Source organism: Mustelus asterias, chromosome 7, assembly GCF_964213995.1.
Source record: "Mustelus asterias chromosome 7, sMusAst1.hap1.1, whole genome shotgun sequence".
NCBI classification, from domain to species: domain Eukaryota; kingdom Metazoa; phylum Chordata; class Chondrichthyes; order Carcharhiniformes; family Triakidae; genus Mustelus; species Mustelus asterias.
Genome location: NC_135807.1, coordinates 48,004,871 through 48,029,068, shown reverse-complemented (window position 1 = coordinate 48,029,068; position 24,198 = coordinate 48,004,871). Strand labels below are relative to the sequence as shown.

At 44.8% G+C, this 24,198-nt stretch overlaps 1 protein-coding gene across 1 annotated transcript in view; it reads right to left on the bottom strand.

The window, feature by feature from the left end:
• The window catches only part of mmp16a (matrix metallopeptidase 16a (membrane-inserted)), a 241,736-nt gene that overhangs the window by 55,993 nt on the left and 161,545 nt on the right, over positions 1–24,198 (bottom strand). Inside the window, exons 5-6 of the mRNA XM_078217046.1 lie at positions 20,140–20,301; positions 19,445–19,662 (exon numbers count right to left, since the gene is read on the bottom strand). Of these exons, the coding sequence (XP_078073172.1) occupies positions 19,445–19,662; positions 20,140–20,301 (380 nt within the window). The remainder of the gene's footprint in view (positions 1–19,444; positions 19,663–20,139; positions 20,302–24,198) is intronic.

The following is a 24,198-nucleotide window of genomic DNA, read 5'->3' as shown; positions in this document are numbered from 1 at the left end:
TCGGAGCACTGCATCTTCATCAGATGAGTGGGAGCTGTGTTCACAAACGGCATATATAGACACAAACTCAATTTACAAGATAATGGTTGGAATGCGAGTCTTTACAGGTAATCAAGTCTCAAAGGTACAGACAAATGAGAGTGGAGAGAGGGCCAAGCACAAGTTAAAGAAGTGTGTATTGTCTCCAGCCAGGACAGTTAGTGAGATTTTGCATGCCCAGGCAAGTCGTGGGGGTTACAGATAGTGTGACATGAACCCAAGATCCCGGCTGAGGCCTTTCTCATGTGTGCGGAACTTGGCTATCACTCTCTGCTCAGCGATTCTGCGTTGTCGTGTGTTGTGAAGGCCGCCTTGGAGAACGCTTACCCGAAGATCAGAGGCTGAATGCCCATGACTGCTGAAGTGTTCCTTGACTGGAAGGGAACACTCCTGCCTGGTGATTGTCGAGCGGTCTTCATTCATCCATTGTCGTAACGTCTGCATGGTCTCCCCAATGTACCATGCCTTGGGACATCCTTTCCTGCAGCATCAGGTAGACAACGTTGGTCGAGTTACAAGAGTATGTACCGTGTACCTGGTGGATGGTGTTCTCACGTGTCGATGATCCGGCATGTCTTGCAGAGGTTGCTGTGGCAGGGTTGTGTGGTGTTGTCGTCACTGTTCCCCTGAAGGCTGGGTAGTTTGCTGTGGACAATGGTCTGTTTGAGGTTATGCGGTTGTTTGAAGGCAAGAAATGGGGGTGTGGGGATGGCCTTTGCGAGATGTTCGTCTTCATCGATGACATGTTGAAGGCTCCGGAGAAGATGTCATGGCTTCTCCGTTCCGGGGAAGTACTGGACGACGAAGGGTACTGTGTCCGCCGTGTCCCGTGTTTGTCTTCTGAGGAGATCGGTGCGGTTTTTCGCTGTGGCTCGTTGGAACTGTTGATCGATGAGTCGAGCGCCATATCCTGTTCTTATGAGGGCATCTTTCAGCGTCTGTAGGTGTCTGTTGTGATCCTCCACACCTGAGAAGATCCTGTGTATACGGAGGGCTTGTCCGTAGGGGATGGCTTCTTTAATGTGTTTAGGGTGGAAGCTGGAAAAGTGGAGCATTATCCGTGGGCTTGCGGTACAGTGAAGTGTTGAGGTGACCGTCCTTGATGGAGATGCGTGTGTCCAAGAATGCAACCGATTCCGGAGAGTAGTCCATGGTGAGTCTGATGGTGGGATGGAACTTGTTGATGTCATCATATCGTCGTTTCGATGATTGTCCTCCATGAGTCCAAAGGAAGAAAATGTCATCGATGTATCTGTGTACAGTGTCGGCTGAAGGTCCTGTGCAGTGAAGAGGTCTTGTTCGAACCTGTGCATAAAGATGTTGGCATATAGAGGTGCGAATTTGGTCCCCATGGCTGTTCCGTGTGTCTGGATGAAGAATTGGTTGTTGAAGGTGAAGACGTTGTGGTTGCTAAGCAGAAACTGATAGCCAAGTTCCGCACACATGAGGACGGCCTCAACTGGGATCTTGCCTGGGCTTGCAAAATCTCACTAACTGTCCTGGCTGGAGACAATACACACCTCTTTAACTTGTGCTTGGCCCTCTCTCCACTCACATTGTCTGTACCTTTAAGACTTGATTATCTGTAAAGACTCACATTCCAACCATTATTTTGTAAATTGAGTTTGTGTCTTTATATGCCCTGTTTGTGAACACAACTCCTCACTCACCTGATGAAGGGGCAGTGCTCCGAAACCTTGTGCTGCCAAATAAACCTGTTGGACTTTAACCTGGTGTTGTGAGACTTCTTACTGTGCCTACCCCAGTCCAACGCCAGCATCCCCACATCATGGCTCCAATGTTCAAGCAGGACAGTTTCAGGGTGCGCCTTCAATTGACCAAATGTTGCCTTGCTGAACTCCTTCCACAGACCTTGAGACCCCACCCCCTTTGTTTTTCAAACTGTGTCATTTTAAGGTGAGCTCAAAAATGGAGCTGCGGGCCTCTGTTTCATAGACCAGCTTCTAACTTCCTTCTATCACCCACAAAACTTTTCCCATTCTCCTCCACACTAACCACCTGCCAGTTCCCCTTTCTCCCATCTCTATTCAGCCTCCTGCTATTACTCTTGGACCAATAATGAACAATAATAAGAGGTGAGAACCTAGAAACTTACATTATCAGGAAAGAGTAGTGTTGAGCAAGTTAATAGGGCTAAAGGTAGACAAGTTTCCTGGTCCTGATGGAATGCATCCCAGGGTACTAAAAGAGATGGCGGGAGAAATAGCAAATGCACCAGTGGTAATTTACCAAAATTCGCTGGACTCTGGGGTGGTTCCTGCAGATTGGAAAACAGCAAATGTGATGCCACTGTTTAAAAAAGGCAGGTAAAAACTATAGGCCGGTTAGCTTAACTTCTGTAGTAGGGAAAATGCTTGAATCTATCATCAAGGAAGAAATAGCGAGACATCTGGATATAAATTGTCCCATTGGTAAGACGCAGCATGGGTTCATGAAGGGAAGATCATATTTGACAAATTTGGTGGAATTCTTTGAGAACATTACATGTGCAGTGGACAATGGGGAACCTGTGGATGTGGTGTATCTGGATTTCCAAAAGGAATTTGACAAGGTGCCACACCAAAGACTGCTGCATAAGATAAAGGTGCACGGTGTTACGGGTAATGTATTAGCATGGATAGAGGATTGGTTAACAAACAGAAAGCAAAGAGTGGGGGTAAATGGGTGTTTTTCTGGTTGGCGATCAGTGACTAGTGGTGTGCCTCAGGGATACGTATTGGGATCGCAATTGTTTATGATTTACATAGATGATTTGGAGTTGGGGACCAAGTATAGAGTGTCAAAATTCGCAGATGACACTAAGATGGGTGGCAGAGCAAAGTGTGCAGAGGACGCTGAAAGTCTGCAAAGGGATATAGACAGTCTAAGTGAGTGGGCGAGGATCTGGCAGATGGAGTACAATGTTGGTAAATGTGAGGTCATCCATTTTGGTAGGAATAACAGCAAAATGGACTATTATTTAAATGGTTAAAATTGCAGCGTGCTGCTGTGCAGAGGGACCTGGGTGTCCTTGTGCAAGAATCACAAAGAGTTGGTTTGCAGGTGCAGCAGGTAATTAAGAAGGCAAATGGAATTTTGTCCTTTATTGCGAGAGGGATGGAGTTTTAAAACAGTGAGGTTATGTTGCAGCTGTATAAGGTGCTGGTGAGGCCACGCCTAGAGTACTGTGTACAGTTTTGATCTCCTTACTTGAGAAAAGATATACTGGCACCGGAGGGAATGCAGAGGAGATTCACTAGGTTGATTCTGGAGTTGAGAGAGTTGGCTTATGAGGAGAGACTGAGTAGAACAAAGAACAAAGAGCAAAGAACAATACAGCACAGGAACAGGCCCTTCGGCCCTCCAAGCCCACGCCGCTCCCTGGTCCAAACTAGACCATTCTTTTGTATCCCTTCATTCCCACTCCATTCATGTGGCTATCTAGATAAGTCTTAAATGTTCCCAGTGTGTCCGCCTCCACCACCTTGCCCGGCAGCGCATTCCAGGCCCCCATCACCCTCTGTGTAAAATATGTCCTTCTGATATCTGTGTTAAACCTCCCCCCCCTCACCTCGAACCTATGACCCTTCGTGAACGTCACCACCGACCTGGGAAAAAGCTTCCCACCGTTCATAATTTTATGCCTTTCATAATTTTATACACCTCTATTAGGTCACCCCTCATCCTCCATCTTTCCAGTGAGAACAACCCCAGTTTACCCAATCTCTCCTCATAACTAAGCCCTTCCATACCAGGCAACATCCTGGTAAACCTCCTCTGCACTCTCTCTAAAGCCTCCACGTCCTTCTGGTAGTGTGGCGACCAGAACTGGGCGCAGTATTCTAAATGCGGCCGAACCAACGTTCTATACAACTGCAACATCAGACCCCAACTTTTATACTCTATGCCCCGTCCTATAAAGGCAAGCAGGCCATATGCCTTCTTCACTACCTTCTCCACCTGAGACGTCACCTTCAAGGATCTGTGGACTTGCACACCCAGGTCCCTCTGCGTATCTACACCCTTTACGGTTCTGCCATTTATCGTATAGCTCCCCCCTACGTTAGTTCTACCAAAATGCATCATTTCGCATTGATCTGGATTGAACTCCATCTGCCATTTCTTTGCCCAAATTTCCAGCCTATCTGTATGCTTCTGTAGCCTCTGACAATGTTCCTCACTATCTGCAAGTCCAGCCATTTTCGTGTCGTCCGCAAACTTACTGATCACCCCAGTTACACCTTCTTCCAGATCGTTTATATAAATCACAAACAGCAGAGGTCCCAATACAGAGCCCTGCGGAACACTACTAGTCACAGGCATCCAGCCGGAAAAAGACTCTTCCACTACCACCCTCTGTCTTCTGTGACCAAGCCAGTTCTCCACCCATCTAGCCACCTCCCCCTTTATCCCATGAGATCCAACCTTTTGCACCAACCTACCATGAGGGACTTTGTCAAACGCTTTACTAAAGTCCATATAGACGACATCCACGGCCCTTCCCTCGTCAACCATTCTGGTCACTTCTTCAAAAAACTCCACCAGGTTAGTGAGGCATGACCTCCCTCTCACAAAACCATGCTGACTATCGTTAATGAGTTTATTCCTTTCTAAATACGCATACATCCTATCTCTAAGAATCCTCTCCAACAACTTCCTGACCACGGACGTCAAGCTCACCGGCCTATAATTTCCCGGGTTATTCTTCCTACCCTTCTTAAATAACGGGACCACATTAGCTATCCTCCAATCCTCTGGGACCTCACCTGTGTCCAGTGACGAGACAAAGATTTGCGTCAGAGGCCCAGCGATTTCATCTCTCGTCTCCCTGAGCAGCCTGAGATAGATTCCATCAGGCCCTGGGGATTTGTCAGTCTTTATATTCCCTAAAAAACCTAACACTTCCTCCCTGGTAATGGAGGTTTTCTCTAACGGGTCAACAGTCCCCTCCGAGACACTCCAGTCAACACATCCCTCTCCTTTGTGAATACCGACGCAAAGTATTCATTTAGGATCTCCCCTACTTCACTGGGCTCGAAGCATAATTCCCCACTTTTGTCCCTGAGAGGTCCGATTTTTTCCCTGACAACCCTTTTGCTCCTAACATATGAATAAAATGCCTTGGGATTCTCCTTAATCCTGTCTGCCAAGGACATTTCGTGAGCCCTTTTTGCCCTTCTAATTCCTCGTTTGAGTTCTTTCCTACTTTCTTTGTATTCCTCCAGAGCTCCCTCCGTTTTTCGCTGCCTGGACCTAACGTATGCCACTCTTTTCTTTATGACCAATCGCTCAATTTCCCTGGTTATCCACGGTTCTCGAATCCTACCCTTCCTATCCTTTTTTACAGGCACATGCCTATCCTGCAGCCCTAACAACTGTTCCTTAAAAGACTCCCACATGCCTGATGTGGATTTACCCTCAAACAGCCTCTCCCAATCAACAGCTGCCAAATTCTGCCTAATTCCACTAAAGTTAGCCTTCCCCCAATCCAACACCTTACCCTTGGGACACCATTCATCCTTTTCCATCACTATCCTAAAGCTAACAGAATTGTGGTCACTATTTGCCACATGTTCCCCTCCCAAAACTTTGAAGACCTGACCAGGCTCATTCCCCAGTACCAGGTCCAGTATAGCCCCCTCTCTAGTCGGGCTATCTACATATTGTTCCAAAGAACCTTCCTGTACGCATTTTACAAATGCCTCCCCATTCAGACTCCCAGCCCTACGCGATTTCCAGTCTATACCAGGGAAATTGAAGTCTCCCACGACAACAACCCTATTTTTCCTGCACCTATCCATTATCTCCTGACATATCCGTTCTTCCACTTCCCTTGGGCTGTTGGGGGGCCTGTAGTATACCCCCAACATAGTGACTGCGCCCTTCCTGTTTCTGAGCTCCACCCACAGTGACTCGTTACACGACCCCTCTGAATTGTCCTCCCTCTGCACCGCTGTAATATGCTCTCTCTAACTAATAGTGCTACTCCCCCACCTCTTTTGGCCCCTCCTCTGTCTCGCCTAATACACTTGTACCCCGGAATATCCAGCTGCCAGTCCTGTCCCTCTTTCAACCAAGTCTCTGTCACCGCAACCACATCCAAATTCCTCGTAAGCATTAAGGCCCTAAGTTCGTCTGTCTTACCTGCTACACTCCTTGCATTGAAGTAGATGCACTCCAGACCTCCAGGCCCAGTGAGGTCATCCTCCCCCAGAGTGCTCTTCTTCTTTGCCAGCCTTGTCCTGGCCCCAAGTTCGTCCCCAGCCTCTACACTTGTAGACCTAATTTTTTGATCCCCACCCCCCTGCCATCTTAGTTTAAACCCACCCGAACTGCACTAGTAGACTGAGGCTATACTCATTGGAATTCAGAAGAGTTCAAGAGATCTTATAGAAACATATAAGATCATGAAGGGAACAGATAAGATAGAAGCAGGGAAGTTGTTTCCACTGGCGGGTGAAACTAGAACTAGGGGGCATAGCCTCAAAATAAGGGGAAGCAGATTTAGGACTGAGTTGAAGAGGAACTTCTTCACACAAAGGGTTGTGAATCTGTGGAATTCCCTGCCCAGTGAAGCAGTTGAGGCTACGTCATTGAATGTTTTTAAGGCAAGGATAGATACATTTTTGAACAATAAAGGTATTAAGGGTTATGGTGAGCGGGCGGGTAAGTGGAGCTGAGTCCACAAAAAGATCAGCCATGATCTTACTGAATGGCGGAGCAGGCTCGAGGGGCCAGATGGCCTACTCCTGCTCCTAGTTCTTATGTTCTTATGATCCATGTGGATATTCCTCTTCTCCCCACTGAACCCTTTAATGTTCATATCCCCATGTCTTTCTTCAACCTAACTCCTCCCCTTCTTGAGGCCGCATGCACCCTGACTTTTCAGGGATTCCCCCCCGACCCCCAGGACAGTCTTTCAAATGAAGATATAACTTACTGTCCTGACTTACAGATTAGTGAGAAAGAAATGCAAATGCAAGAGGCTTTACACAGCATTCGACTGCTGTTAATAAGATATTTGATATTTCCATTTGAAAAGTTTTTAACTTTTAATCCAATGTCTAAATTATATATAATGTGGAGATGCCGGCGTTGGACTGGGGTGGGCACAGTAAAAAGTGGCCTGGTGTTGCGAGACTTCTTACTAAATTATATAGGTTACGGAGAGATATATCTAGTGCAAAGTTAGTTTGTGTGTCTTTATAGTATCTGGCAAGAAATTACCACCTATAATTGGGAGATATTTAATCAAATGTCAATACTGAATGTCACCGTTGCGTGCTGAGCATTCTACTGAAGTTCTACTCAACTGGCTTCACAGCAAAGCCAGATTTACAACAGGGAGAGGCAGGTAAAATCTAACAACAGACTCTTTTGGCTTTAATTCATTTTTTAGAGCCTTCAGGCCGTGAACAGTTGCTCCACCTGAAGTTCAGCACCTCCACCATCAGATCTACCCTCAACACCTCAAAAAAATAGATTTACTTACGATTTACAAACAAAATCTACTGTGCAGTTGGAGGAATTAACAATTTTAGACCCATTTGGGCCCTCTGGGCTTGTTGCAAACTGTAACCAGAGTGGAATATTATTTGTTAAAACCAGGAAAGAATCAGTATTGGTGGTTGTTTAACCAAGGGGTGTTTGGAAACCAGAGTGGAGTTTTTATTCTTTGTTTAGTGTCTTGGACTGTGTTCAAATGAGCAGAAATACAGGTGGATTTAGATGATGTCTACTGGAGTACACTATGGTTGTGATCCACTTTAAGCAATACTCTTTTTCTTCTTGACTCCACAGGCAAATTTTTAAAAAAACGTTTACAAAAAACACTTTCCTTTCATTGGCCCTACTACTTCTTAGGCCACACCAGCTGCTGCTGAATCCTTTGCATTCTCGTGATAGCCCAGTTTCTCTAAATTGACTTAAGACAGGGTCCTAACTAATGTGCATACGGGCTAAGATTGTCAGTTTTAGTGGTTGTCAGGAACTTCTGAAGTGTGGCCTGGCACAATGGATGTTGGTCTGGAAATTGAGCCTTGTACATGTCTAAAACCATCAAAAGTACAGTGTTCAATGATCCATGCATGTATGTTTACATACAACTGCAATAACTCACCACTGTGGTAACTGGGGCACAGTGAGTGAATCAGCAACTAATGACTGAGCCAAGGAGCACTTGTTATAAAGATTAAAAGGATAATTATTCTGACTTTCCAGGTGGGCAGTCTCACCTGCCAGGCGCACGTACCAGAAACTCAGGCATGCACTGCACAACGTTTCTATGCATTCATTTAAATTAATATATGTTCCCGACAGGCAAGGCTACCTGCCAGGACTGCAAGGCCAGAAAATTACTCATTCAGAATTTGTTTGTAAAGCAGCTTGAGTTCTGCACAATGTTTAAACAAAAAACCAGCACATAATATAATATCAAGAGGTGATATAAAGCAGCAATGTGCCTGATAACTGGGGAAATACAACCCTTGCCTATTAGATTTATATTTCTATGGCACTTTATCCAACCTTCCAAGGACATTTTGAGCCACTTCTTCCACAGCAAATTCATTAAAGTGCATCTCCTGGATTGGGTGGGGGGGGGGGGGGGGGGAGGGGGGGGGGGGCATTCCCATCGTGCCTGTGTTGATGCCAATTAATCCTATCTTCTGACCCATTCTTCATACATCTGCAAATTTTCTCTCTTCATTTCACCTCAGCTGGGATATTGTTTACAGGTTTGGATGCCACATTGTAGGAAGGATGTGAACGCATTGGAGAGAGTGCAGAAGAGGTTTACAAGAATGGATCCAGGGACGAGAAAGTTCAGTTATGAGGATATGGTGCACTGCTCTCCTCAGAGAGTAGGCAGAGTAGATAGGGAGAATCCACTTCCATTCTTAAAAGGATCAAGAATGAGAGGGCAGAGATTACGGGTGGGATCTTCCGCCTGCACTTGCCACAAAACCGTAAAGTCCCACCCGAGGTCAACGGACCTCTGCGTGGTTCCCCCCCCCACCCCCCCCCCCCCCACCCACCCCCCCAACTGCTATGATTCCTGTGGCGGGCTGGATGGAAAAACTCCCCCCTTTAAGTAATTTGCAAAAGAAGTAAACGTGAGGTGAGAAAAAACTTTTTCAGTCAACGAGTGATTCAGGTCTGGAATGCATTGCCTGGAAGTATGGTGGAGTTCAATCGAGGCATTCAAGAGGGCAAATTATGATTATTTGAATAGAAACAATGTGTAGGGGTACGGAGAAAAGGCAGGGGAATAGTACTATGTCATGTTGCTCTTTTGGAGAGTAAGAGTTTTAACCATCACTGTGTTTACCCCAGTCCAACGCCGGCATCTCCACATCATGGCTCTTTTGGAGAGCCAGTGCAGACATATACTGCGTAATTATTGTTTCCTCATATTACTTTGGGTGATTGTTACACGATCTCCCAGTGTCTGCGTGGGTTTCCTCCCACAGTCCAGAATATGTTGATTGGCCATGCTAAATTGCCCCTTGGTGTCCCAAGATGAGTAGGTTAGGGGGATTAGTGGGGTAAATGGCAAATGGCACAGGGTTATGCGGATAAGGCGGGTGGTGGCCTGGTTATGATGCTCTGTCAGAGAGTTGGTGTAGACTCGAATGGCCTCCTTCTGCACAGTAGGAATTGTATGATACCTCTGGTTCTTTTGCCAATTACCTATTAAACTGTGAGCTTTGGTTACTGACTCACCTGCTACTTATATTTGTCCTTACTTACTCTGAAAATCAATTATGATTTTGAAACTTGCAGCAAATCTTCCCTTAAAATGTTCCCTGCTCTAAGGAAAATAATTTGAGTTTCTCTAGTCTCTCAGTGTAGGTGAAATCTTTCATCCCTGGTGCCATTCCAGTAAAACTTGCCTGCACCCTCTCTTTGGCACTGACATTCTTTCCAAAGAGATGTTCAGAGTTAGTGGCATTTCAGCAATCAGTGATTTATGGAGATTTAGCGTAGCATCCTTGCTTTTATACTCCAGACTTTTATTTATAAAGCCCGGGATTCTGCCAGTCTTTCCAACAGTCTCAACTTGTTGCAGCACCTTCGCTGTGTACAAACACCCTCAGATCTCTTTTTCTGTGCCCTCTTTAAAATTGTACCATTTATATTCCTCCGATCAAAATACATTAGTTCACACTTCTCTGTGTTCAATTTCATTTGCCACATGTCTGCCGATTTCAATCCATGCTCCCCCAAAGACACCCTTCCCCTCCTGTCTGAACAGTGACCACTCACCACTGCTCTCTGTTTTCTGTCCTTTAGCCAATCATGTATCCACAGCGACTGTCACGTTAATCTCATGAGCTTTGATTTTGCTAATAAGTCTATTATGTGATACTTTATCAAGCATCTTCACACAACATTACCTGTACTACCCTCATCACCTCTCCCCTGTTACTTTGTTAAATAACTCGACTAAATTAACCAAACTCAGTTTGCCTTGAGCAATTCTGAGAGGTCTTTCATTTATTAACCCAGATTTTTCCAGGTGTTAATTAATTTTCTCCTGGATTGTTTGTTTCCCCACCACAGATGTTAGGCTACCTCATCACACCCGCCATTTTGAATAGGTGTGTAACATTGGCCATCCTCCGGTCCTCTGCTACAACTTGCATATTGAAGGTGAATGATAGATTGAGGTGGAAGTTTCCCGGTTTCCATCCTTAACTTCCCACTTTAACCTAAAATAATGCATCTCGTCCAGACCATATGGTTTTCTACTACGAATGCTACCACCTTTAAGTGCCTCTATGTATCTATTTTTATTTTAGCCAATGTCTCCATTACCTTCTCCTTTACTGTCACATTAACAGACCTTTCTTCTTTAGTGGAGATTGCAAATTACACACTTATTACTTCAGCTATGCTCTCTGCCTCCACAAGAAAATCTCCTTTTGGATCCAAATAGGTGCCAACCTTTCATTTGCTACCCTTTTTGTATACGTTTACAAAATACTTTTTGTTTTGCTTTTATGTTACTCCTTAATCTATTCTAATTCACTCACTTTGCTCCTTTTTTCCTTTTGTTACGTCTTTTAATCAGCTTGATTTTCTGCTGAAGCTATTTCATTTTGCTCTCATCTAGGGAGTTTGAGTTTTGGCTGCCTTTCCTTTCCCCTTCATGGGGACACGCATCCAAGCCATCACCTTTGTGAAAGTCCCACATTGCTCATTTACTGCCTTACCTATAAATTACATGGTCTGTGGGAACCATTCTGTCCGGGGGCGGGGGGGTGGGGGTGGGCAGGGGGGCGGGGACAGCGGGGTGGGGCAGCGGGGTGGGGCAGCGAGGTGGTACCTCAGAAAAATATATGAGTCGAGGCGGCAGAGAGATTCACAGAGGAGCATTCTGGGAGAAGTCACTGCAGTCACCCTGGTGGTATAGTGGGTAGAGGAAGAACTGGTGTCAAGGAGCAGTTAAACCTGAAACACCACATTAATGTTTCCCTCCCTCTTCTCCTAACCAAAAAAGGGCACTGTGAGGAGGACAAGCAAGGTAAAAGCAAGGTGTGGTCTTGCCTTGCTGCAGTAGGAGAGGACACAAGGGAAAGAGCTGATTGGTAAGTAGAAACGTCGGCTAATTATTTATTAATTTTATCACTTATAGTCTCAGAGGTAATTTCTGTGGTTTATAGTTTATAAAGGTTATATTCGGTAATGAGGAGCAGGAAAGAAGGGCCCTAGAAAATTGGAAATAATCTGAAACAAACATCTTTCAAAAGATTAGTTTAAAGGGGAAAGACATGACAGGAGAGCTCTGAGCCGTGGTCTGCTCCTTGTGCTCCATGTGGGAGGCCGGGAATGATTCCAGTGCCCGGGGCCAGCATGTATGCAGGAAGTGTCTCCAGCTGCAGCTACTGGAAGCCCGCGTTTCGGAGTTGGTGCAGCAGCTGGAGACACCGTGGAGCATCCGTGAGGTGGAAAGTATTGTGGATAGTACCTATAGAGAGGTGGTCACACCGCAGGCTCAGACTCCACAGGCAGGAAGAGAGTGGGTGACCACCAGACAGGGCAAGAGAGCTAGTCAGGCAGTGCAGGAATCTCCTGTGGCTATTCCCCTGCAAAACGGATATACCATTTTGGATATTGTTGAGGGGAATGGGCTTGCAGGGGAAAATAGCAACAGCCAAATCCGTTTCACCATGGTTGGTTCTGTTGCAGAGGGGAGGAGTAAAAAGTGTGGGAATGCAATAGTTAAAGGGGATTCAATTGTAAGGGGAATAGATAGGCATTTCTGTGGCCTCAACGAGACTCCAGGATGGTATGTTGCCTCCCTAGTGCTAGGATCAAGGATGTCTTGGAGCAGCTGCAAGACATTCTGAAGGGGGAGGGTAAACAGCCAGTGGTCATAGTACACATTGGTGCAAACAACATAGGTAAAATAAGGGATGAGGTCCTGAAAGCAGAATATAGGGAACTAGGAAGCAAGCTGAAAAGTAGGACCTCAAAGGTAGTGATTTCAGGATACATAGGATGAATATGTGGCTGAGTAGATGGTGTGAGGGGGAGGGTTTCAGATTCCTAGAGCATTGGGACCGGTTCTGAGGGAGTTCAGACTTGTACAAACTGGACGGGTTACACCTGGGCAGAATTGGGACTGAGTCCTTGGTGGGGGTACTTGCTAGAGTGGTTGGGGAGGGTTTAAATTAATGTGGCAGGGGGATGGGAACCTTTGCAAGGATTCAGAGCAGGGGGAATTAAGGACAAGAGGAAAATACAGTAAGGAGAATAAGGAAAGTGATAGGCAGAGAAATCAAGGACCAGAGTCAGATGTGGACTGAGTAAAAAATAGTAGGAAAAGGAAAAGAAATGTTAAAAGTGCCCGCCTTAAGGAATTGAACATGAATGCTCAGAGTATTCAAATGGTTGGGGGGGATTGGCTTCGGCGGTTCCTCTGCTGAGTTGGAGTCCCATTCGGACTTTTATTTAGCAGGTCGTTTAATGCGCGGACGCGAAATGGACCGCAACCTGGTAAAGTGGGATTCGTCGGTAAAGTTGGGCGCGAGCTTCATTAAGTCGATTTAAATGCATGCAAATGCATTTAAATCGTCGCGCCGGCCGATTCGGGCGCGCACCAGACCCGCGCCCGGATCGGGGCTCGGTAAAGACGCGATCTGCCATGAGTCGGGTGCAGATCGCGTTTTAGGCCCGACGCCCAACTTTACTGCGATTTCACGCCCGAAAACGGGCGCGAAATTTTGGTAAAATCAGGTCCTCGGTGTTGTGCAATGAGAAAAGGATAGTTGGAAATCTTGTTGTGAGAGAACGCTTGGGGAACGAGTGATCATAATATGGTAGAATTCTTTGTCAAGGTGGATGACAATGTAGTTGATTCTGAGACCAGGGTCCTGAATCTCAATAAAGGTAACTATGAATATATGTGGCATGAATTGGCCATGATGGACTGGGAAACATTACTGAAATAAAGACAGGGGGCAGGCAATGGCAAGCATTTAAAGAATGAATAGGTGAATTCCAGAAGTTGTTTATTCCTGTTTGGCGCAAGGGTGGTAAGAGAATTGTGGCCAAACCAGGGCTTACAAGGGAAATTAGAGATAGTATCAGATTCAAGGAAGAGGCATACAAATTGGCAAGAAAAAGCAATAGGCCTGAGGATTGGAAGCAGTTTAAAATTCAGCAATGGAGGACAGAGGGATTGATTCAGAAGGGAAAAATAGAGTATGAAAGTAAGCTAGCGGTGAACATAAAAACTGTGAAAGTTTCTATAGATATTTAAAGAGAAAAAGATTGACAAAAACGAATGTGGGCTCCTTACAGTCAGAAACAGGAGAATTCATAATGGGGAATAAAGAAATGGCTGAGGAATTAAATTTGTACTTTGCTTCAGTCTTCACAAAGGAAGACATGAATAATGTACTAGGAGTGCTGAGAAAAAATATGTTTTAGTGAGGAGCTGAAGGAAATCAGCATTAGTAGAGAAATAGTTTTGAGGAAATTGATGGGATTAAAGGTAGATAAATCTCCAGGTTCTGATAATCTTCATCCCAGAGTACTTAAGGAAGTGGCCCTGGAAATAGTAGATGCATTGGTGGTTATTTTCCAAAATTCTTTGGACTATGGAATAATTCCTACAAATTGGAGGGTAGTTAATGTAATGCCCATTGTTCAGAAAGGGAGGTAGAGAGAAAACAGGGAACGGTAGACTAGAGAGCCTAACATCAGTACTGGGGAAGTTGCTCGAGTCTATTATCAAGGATTTCATAATGCGGCATTTGGAAGGCAGTGGTATAATCAAAGAAAGTCAGCATAGATTTACAAAAGGAAAATCATGTTTGGTTAACCTATTGGAATTTTTTGAGGATGTAACTAGGAGAGTTGACCGAGGAGAACCAGTGGATGTGGTTTATTCAGCCATGATCAAAGTGAGTGGCAGAGCAGGCTCGAAGGGCCGAATGGCCTACTCCTATATTTCTATGTTTCTATTTACTCTGGTTTCCTCTGGCCGCTGTGCGGGTCATTGTCAGGTCAATGGAGACTTTGAGATTTTTATTTAAATTGGCAATGTGACTCTGGCATGTCAGTTAAGCCCCTGGCTGGTGTGGGTGGCCTCCGCTGTATGTTTTCACAGAATAAAATCCCTACAGTACAGAAAGAGCTCATTTGGCCCATCAAGTCTGCACTGACAACAATCCAACCCAGGCCCCATCCCTGTATCCCCACATATTTACCCTGCTAATCTCCCTGACACTAAGGAGCAATTCAGCATGGCCAATCAGTCTAACCTGCACATCTTTCAGTGTGGGAGGAAACTGGAGCACCTGGAGGAAACCCACGCAGACACAGGGAGCATGTGCAAACTCCACACAGACAATGACCCAAGGCCAGAATTGAACCTGGATCCCTGGTGCTATGAGGCAGCAGTGCTGACCACTGCGCCACCGTGTCACCCCTGTCAGTCAATTTGGTGGTGGAGGGCAGGTACATTTCAGGAACATGATGTAACAATATGTAACCCACACCCTTCAACCAAATTGTAAACTCTCACCTAATCAGGCCAGGCAGACAGGGTTAAAATAAACCCTTAACTTATAGATTTCTTTGGTACCTGTTTCTCCTCTGGTCTGTGACTGGACTACAAGAATAACCCCTCCATATTCAGTACAGATGGTCTAAAGTCAATCATGAACCCAAACATGATGAATTTTGATTTTTTCTGAACTCTTCCGACTTGCCAAAGTTGTACGTTCATACGACCTCTTGATCAAGCACAGCAAAATCACTGCAAATTTCTGGAAAATGTTCTGGACTAAGAACTTAAACAATCTCATGAACAATTCAGATTGACCTAGTAATTCTCTATAAGTAATATATTCTCAAATCAAGCTCTGCTAACTGATTGATAGTGTGGCACGGTGGCACAGTGGTTAGCACTGCTGCCTCATAGTGCCAGGGACCAAGCTTCTGGCCTTGGGTGACTGTCTGTGGAGTTTGCACATTCTCCCCGTGTCTGCGTGGGTTTCCTCCAGGTGCTCCGGTTTCCTCCCGCAGTCCAAAGATGTGCAGGTTAGGTTGATTGGCCATGATAAATTGCTCCTTAGTGTCAGGGGAATTAACAGCGTAATTACGTGGGGTTAAGGGGACAGAGCTTGGGTGGGATTGTTGTTGGTGCAGGCTCGATGGGCCGAATGTTCATAAGTTCATAAGATATAGGAGTAGAATTAGGCCATTCGGCCCATCGAGTCTGCTCTGCCATTCGATCATGGCTGATATGATCTTCATCCCCATTTTCCTGCCTTCTCTCCATAACCCTTCAACCCATTACCAATTAAAAATCTGTCTAACTCCTCCTTAAATATAATGGCCTCTTTTTTCACTGTAGGGATTCTATGATTGACCCAGCAAACAGCATGTAGCATTGGAGAGCTCCAATTCTGCAGGATAATTCTGTTATATTATTTGGTGAATTATTAAGAGCTGAAGAAAAATGAATAGCACAACAAAGTATTCCTGGACAGCTGACAATGTGTATCTCCTTTTTGTTAAACAGAAAGCTGATTCTGTCAGTCTTTCATGTGGTTATACCTACACCTGAAAACATAGACATTGCATTCATAGAATTCAATACATCAGAGCTTATACTTTCAACAGACTGTTGTGCCCCATTTCAGCACAGTTGGAGACATATTGTATGAAGTGAGAATAATTAAATGAGCAAAATTTTGTATAATAAAATAGTTAATTATGAAACTTATCTTTCTCCCAGCCATCTGGACCCAATTGTAATGATTTGTTGTAACAATATATTGTCCAGCAATAAAACCAGCAATCTATAAAATATGCACTCCTGCTGTTATTAATGTGAAGATTCAGCTTTATAACTTACAGAAGCTTGTGGAGCTACTTGAGTGGAAATTTTTTTTAGATTTAACACTTAGAAGTTGTGCGCTCATTCTCTCCTCTTCAGAATTGTCACTAAGCAACATTAGAACGAAGATACTATGTGAAGAAAAATTAGCACACAACTGTTCATCACTTATGAAAATGGACTTAAAATATAAACAATAGCAACAGCTATTGAGTGGCTAGTGTCATAAGGCCTGGATTTTTGTGAAGTTGTGGAGAATCCACATCATATCCAAAATTGCGAAAGAACCTGGATCCAGAAGTCCCACCTCTAAATCCAGCAGAAACCATTTTTGCCAGGGAGAGAGAACAGGTAACCCTAAGTGCTATCATTATGGCATTATTAATGATTGACTACCTTTCGCAACCTATAATTATCACATTGGCAGAAGGGGGTGGCCCCCCCGGTTGGGGAGGTGGGGGACTGTAGGTTCACAGTTCAATTGACAACTATGTTATGAAAGGCTTAGCTATCTTTGATGAGGGATTATGAATAAATGTTTGCTTTTAATAAGGGATTAAGTACTTAAAGGGATTTAAATGTATTGAATAATGAATTTTATTTTAAATAATGAAGTTTGCGATAGATATTTGTATCTTTAATTTATTTAATCTCAGCATGGTCCCTGAAATCTTCCCTAGTGAGTTAGCATGGAGCGTTTAAGGGCTAAGGGTGGGACAAAGGGGAGATCGTGGCATAATGGTATCATCACTAGACTTGTAATCCAGAGCTCCAAAAGCTCCAAATTCCACCACAGCAAATATGGACTCCATAAAAATATGAAATTGGAAAGTCTAATGATGAATGTGAAACCTTTGTCGATTGTTCAAAAAACCTATCTGGTTCACGAATGTCATTTGGGGAAGGAAATCTGCTGTCTGGCCTACATGTGATTCCAGATCCACAGCAACGTGGTTGACTCTCAAATGTCCCCTGGAGGGAAATTAGGGATGAGCAATAAATGCTGGCCCAGCCAGCAATCCCCACATCCCACAAAAATTTTAAAAAGTCATTAATTTGGCATCGGGTCTATAAACAGACTGGGGTTGGGTGGGGTGATGAGTTTGTCTGGAGGGTGTTAAAGGCCATTGGGGATTGTTGGGGGGTAAAGGTTGGCATGAGTTGGCATATCTATGCATGGGATTGAGTAAGGGATGAGGGGATCTGAGGAGTGAAGGTTAGAGGGCCTAATGTTTAAGAAAACAAAATCCTAGAGAACTGAGATGGGTCTTTTAAAAAGCCTGCCCTAGCACTGGGCAGCCCTTGGAGCCATCTCCGATTGGTGTCTGGAGGTGCTGGGCCTGAATCCATCCCGCACACCTCCCACTCCCCCTAACAAAACCCTGAAATGAAGATCTCATCAATCGGGGCACTTTTCACGAGGCATGTACCTATGAATATTGTGATAAAAACTCATTACCGCCAGTCAATCCCTTGTACTAAAAATTGACCAAACGTGCGGAATCTCATTTTCTTCAGGTTTCAATTGTTGTTAGAGATTTTAAAAATATACAATTAAAAATGTGCTTTCCTCTTTCTTTCAGTTCCTTTTTCTCACTCACTTAATCCCAATTTTCTATCCTTCTTCTGCACCTGATTTGGCATTTGATTCTCTAACTCAACATTTCGTTCACAGTCCTCATAGAATCAGAGAATGGTTAACTAAGAAACATAGAAGCTGGAGTGGGCCATTCGGCCCTTTGAGCCTGCTCCGCCAGTCATAGCGAATTCCTCAGCTTCGCCACTCTCTGGGTGAAGAAATTTCTCTTCACCTCAATCCTAAACGGTTTAAGGGTTGCAGCACAAAAGGAGGCCATTTGGCCCATCATACCTGTGCTGGATCTCCGAAGGAACAATTCACCTAGTACCATTTCCCAAGTGAATAATTTCACAATTCTTCATTTTGATTGTTTAAGGAGATTGAGACTAGCTTGCCCAGTTTACTTTGGTCCCCGATGCCCAGTTTCTATTCTTCCATCGTCATTAGCTCGCTCTTTCAGCAAAAGATGTAAAGATCTAAGTCTAACTAATTACACTTGCGATGTTGAAGCAACAAGGCTATGAGCCAAGTGTTGGAAAATGGGATTAGAATGGTTAGGTGGTTGTTTCTGACTGGCGCCGATGCAATGGGCTGAAGAGTCTTCCCTGTGCTATGGACCTTGTAGATCATAGAAGAGTATAGAATTCCTACTGTGCATAAGGAGGCCATTTGGCCCATCGAGTCTGCATTGACTCTCCGACAGAGCATCCCACCCAGACCCTTTCTCGTAACCCCATATATTTACCCCATTAACCCCCCTAACTCATACATCTTGCGACCCTAAGGGGCAATTTAGCATGGCCAATCCCCCTAACTTACACATTTTGGGATTGTAAGGATCAATTTAGCATGGCTAATCCACCTAACCTGCACACCTTTGGACTGTGGGGGGGCAACATGAGCACCTGGAGGAAACCCATGCAGACATAGGGAGAATGTGCAGACTCCACACCTCTATGACTCAACATTTAATGTAAAATTTTTAAACCCAATCCAAAGTACTGACAAAAATAAATACTTTCCGAAAGGGGATATTAATTATTTGAGTCATAAACGACAGTGTCAAAGAAGGCCGCATCAATCTCCCAGTATGCTCAGATGATTCTGGTCCCAGTTTTTGCTGCACCATTTAGTTCTATTGCTTCCTCCACCCACTCTCTCTTGTAAAATATTGAAAATTAACCAGCAAGTGAGTAACACGCTCTCCATGCATGTAAGCACTGAAGTGTGAAGCTTCTTTGTCATTAATCTCAGTAGAAGGCAGAGTTGGCAGCGTAACTTGATGCTGCACATTGACTTTCCGCTACATGTACTGGCCCGAGTTCGATAGCTGCAGCATAATCACAACCCAGGGTCAAGAGAAGCTGCCCCTTCTGCCGAGGCTACTTTGGTCACTGAGTGGGAAATCTGTTGCTCTAGTCTAAAGCTTACATGTACACACACCAGAGTATAATTTGAACGACTCTTACCTTGAAAACAAACATTTCACCCCGCAAGATAGCCAGCGTGTTGAAATTTCCATCACAGATGCTGGGCTTGGCACCTGGAGAGGAAGGTTTATCCCTAGTTGGAGGTCGAGGAGGTCTTGGTTGTCTGTTAGGCTTTCTTGGGTCGGATGGTGGATTGGAACGATGTGGTGGTATTGTAGGTAAGGGTTTGGTCGGATGTGTAATCTTATCTGGTGGACCTATTTAAAAATGTAGACAGATACCTATTCAATCAAGAGTAATAGCTATTAACTTACAGATATTAAAAGTTTGTGTTAGATTTCCAACTTGCCACCTGAGTATAAAACAAGGATTGAAGGTGGCAAGGTGGCACAGTGGTTAGCACTGTTGCCTCTCAGCGCCAGGGACCTGGGGTTCAATTCTGGCCTTGGGTGACTGTCTGTGTGGAGTTTGCACATTCCCCCCGTGTCGACGTAGGGTGCTCCGGTTTCCTCCCACACTCCTAGCAGGGTAAATACGTGGGGTTACTGGGATAAGGCCTGGCTGGGATTGTTGTCGGTGCAGGCTCAATGGGTCGGATGACCTCCTTGTGCACTGTAGGGATTCTATGATTCTTTATGTTTAGAGACCATCCAATTATCATTTCCACTGAAATCAATGGGCAACATCAGTTTTGTGCTGGGGTGGCAAGCTGGAAGTGAAATGCAACTACAAACCGTATATCTTCTGGATGCCTTGCAAGTCATCTTGAGGAAGCTGGAAGTTTTCTGTATCCATATATTGGTAAAATGGGGCCATAATTGCACTGGGATCATTGGAATGTTCCAAGCCTAGTGCATGGCCTAGCTCATGAACGGCGACCAGAAATAAATCATTACCTGAAGAAAAGAAAGAAAAAGTAGCTTAATTGACTGAAACGCTTCATTTGATAAAAGCAAATGACTGCGGATACTGAATTTGAAACCAGAAGAGAAAATGCTGGAAAATCTCAGCAGGTCTGACAGCATCTGCAAGGAGAGAAAAGAGCTGACGTTTTGAGTCCAGGTGACCCTTTGTCAAAGCTACAAGGCATAGAAAGTGGGAGATATTTATACTGCAGGGTGAGGGAATGAAAGATGATTCATAGTCAAAAAAACCAGGGGAAAAGGCTGCTAATGGCAGTCCACAGAGAGAATAAAGGGTGTGAATGGCCAAACGGTAGAGAAGCTGAAATCAGAGGGTAAACTGTGACAGATGAAGATGTGGGGGGATGGGGGTGGGGGTGGGGGGGGGAAGGCAAAATTTAGAAAAAGGGGGAAAGGGGAAGCAAAGGGGGAGAAAAGGTAAGGAAAGAGGGGAGAAAGTAGGGGGAAAGAGTGGGGGGGGGGAAGAAAAATGAAGAAAGACAATAAAGAAATAAAAGGTAGAGAACAGCAAAAAAATGAAATAAAATAAAAACAAAGGGGTCAAGTTCGGGTGGAGCTAATCATCTGAAGTTGTTGAACTCGATGTTGAGATCGGAAGGCTGTAAAGTGCCTAGCCCGAAGATGAGATGCTGTTTCTCCAGTTTGCGTTGAGCTTCACTGGAACATTGCAGCAGGCCAAGGACAGCCTTGGGAGCAGGATCGTGTGTTAAAATAGCAAGCAACAGGAAGGTCAGGGTCCTGATTGCGCACGAAGGTGCTCAGCAAAGCGATCACCCAGTCTACGCTTGGTCTCTGCAATATAGAGGAGACCACATTGGGAGCAGCGAATGCAATACACCAAATTGAAAGAGGTGCAAGTGAAACACTGCTTAACTTGGAATGAGTGTTTTGGACCTTGGATGGTAAACATGGAAGAGGGAAAGGGGCAGGTGTTACACCTTCTGCGATTGCATGGGAAGGTGCCATGAGTGATGGGAGAGGTGTTGGGTATAGTGGAGGAGTGGACTAGGTTATCCCGGAGGGAAAGGTCTCTGTAGAATGCTGACAGAGTGAGTGAAGGGAAGATGTGTTTGGTGGTGGCATCACACTGGAAGCTCAACGCAAACTGGAGGAACAATATCTCATCTTCCGGCTCGGCACTTTACATTCTTCCGGTCTCAACATCAAATTCAACAACTTCAGATGATTAGCTCTACCCCACCTCGACCCCTTTGTTTTCATTTTATTTAACTTTTTACTGTTCTCTACCTTTTATTTTTAAAGCTTAAAGTTTATTTATTAGTCACAAGTAAGGCTTGCATGAACACTGCAGTGATGTTACTGTGAAATTTTCCTAGTCGCCACACTCCGGCACTGTTTGGGTCAATGCACCTAACCAGCAGGTCTTTCAGAATGTGGGAGGAAACCAGAGCATCCGGAGGAAATCCACGCAGACACGGAGAGAACGTGCAAACTCCACACAGACAGTGACCCAAGCTGGGAATTAAACCCGGTCCCTGGTGCTGTAAAGCAGCAGTGCTAACCACTGTGCCGCCTCTTTATTTTTCTATTTCTTTATTGTCTTTCTTCATTTTTCTTCCCCCCACCTGCCCCCCCCACTCTTTCTCCCTACTTTATTCCCCCTTACTTTTACTTCCCTTTCCCCTCTTTTCTCAATTTTACCTCTCTCCCATCCATTCCCCCCCTCCCCCCACATCTTCACCTGTCACAGCTTACCCTCTGATTTTAGCTTCTCTGCCGTTTGGCCATTCACACCCTTTATTCTCTCTGTGGACTGCCATTAGCAGTCTTTTCCCCTGGTTTCTATGGCTATGACTCATCTTTCATTCCCTCACCCTGCAGTATAAATATCTCCCACTTTCTATGCCTTTTAGCTTTGACGAAGGGTCATCTGGACTCGAAAGGTTAGCTCTTTTCTCTCCTTACAAATGCTGCCAGACCTGCTGAGATTTTCCAGCATTTTCTCTTTTGGTTTGTAATGCTTCATTGTTTCAAGGAAAAAGACAAGTTAAGTTGTGGTAATTTGGAGAAGAAAATTATGCTGGTCAAGAGCAAAGGAAATAAGAAAAGTACCAAGAAGGGAACTCTGTCATAAACACAGACATATTGGAAGATTATTTCACGTTTATTAAGCACATTTCAGTGGCGATTTAACATTCAAATTGGTTAGAAGTAACATTTGTAGAAGATGCACATGTCTCTTTGGAGAGTTTTGGCAGCATAGTAGCACAGTGGTTAGCACTGCTGCTTCACAGCACCAGGGTTCGATTCCTGGCTTGGGTCACTGTCTGTGGAGTTTGCAGGTTCTCTGTGTCTGCGTGAGTTTCCGCCGGGTGCTCCGGTTTCCTCCCACATTCTGAAAGATGTGCTGGTTAGGTGCATTGACCTGAACAGGTGCCGGACTAGGGGAATTTCACAGTAACTTCATTGCAGTATTAATGTAAGCCTTATTTGTGACACTAATAAATAAACATTACTTTAAAAAAGTCGTCAAGCTCTTCTCCCCAATATTGGACCTGCATGGCAGCAGTCGCAGTATCCTCGTTTGGGAGGAATCCTGAGGAGACACTGCAAATGTCATTATCTTCTACCAGCCTTTGAAAACATCACATTCCAAATATTTCATACAAACTTATTTAGAACTTTATAATTTATCATATTAGTCCAGATACTGTAGGTATTTTCCTACATAACTATATTTCATTTTGCCTTTCGAATGTATAGCTGTGATTGTCACATTTCAGCAATTTTGACCATATTTCCATAAAAATATCGCAAATGAGAACTACCATACTTTGAATATTTGTAAGTAGAGTATATTTCCACAAGTTTTTAAAAATAGCACCTCAGCAAAAGATGATTAATATGGTAAATGGAAGTCATTTTCCTCACAGATTAAAACAAAAGCAATTCATTCCCTCACCGGCGGGTTTTCAGATGGGGCCTGGGGGTGTGGGAGAGAGAGTGAAAGGAACAGGATTCCCTCTGGTTTAGCACCCACCCCAATCCTGCAGTGATTTTACACTGATGCGGGTAAGGACTCGGATAGGATACAGGATAAAATAACGTGGATAAATACAAAGTTATCCACCCTATTCCCGTAACCTCACATATTCACCCCGCTAATCTCCTGACGCTAGGGCCAATTTAGCACCGCCTATCAACCTAACCCGCACATCTTTGGACTGTGGGAGGAAGCCGCAGCACCCGGAGGAAACCCACACAGACACAGGGAGAATGTGCAAACTCCACACAGATAGTGACCCAAAGCCAGAATTGAATCCTGGCGCTATGAGGCAGCAGTGCTAACCACTGTACCACCGTGCCGCCCGGAGTATTGTGTGCAGTTTTGGTCTCCTTGTCTAAGAAAAGCTATACTTGCCAAAGGAGGAGTACAACATGGGCGGCACGGTAGCACAGTGGTTAGCACTGCTGCTTCACAGCTCCAGGGTCCCGGGTTCGATTCCCGGCTCAGGTCACTGTCTGTGTGGAGTTTGCACATTCTCCTCGTGTCTGCGTGGGTTTCCTCCGGGTGCTCCGGTTTCCTCCCACAGTCCAAAGATGTGTGGGTTAGGTTGATTGGCCAGGTTAAAAATTGCCCCTTAGAGTCCTGAGATGCGTAGGTTAGAGGGATTAGCGGGTAAAAATGTGGGGGTAGGGCCTGGGTGGGATTGTGGTCGGTGCAGACTCGATGGGCCGAATGGCCTCCTTCTGCACTGTAGGGTTTCTATGATTTCTATGAAAGGTTCAATACACTGATTGCTGGGATGGCAGGATTGTCATAGGAGGAAAGACTGGGTTGACTGGGCTTGTATTCACTGTTATTTAGAAGAATGACAGGGGATCTCACTGAAACGTATAACATTTTTG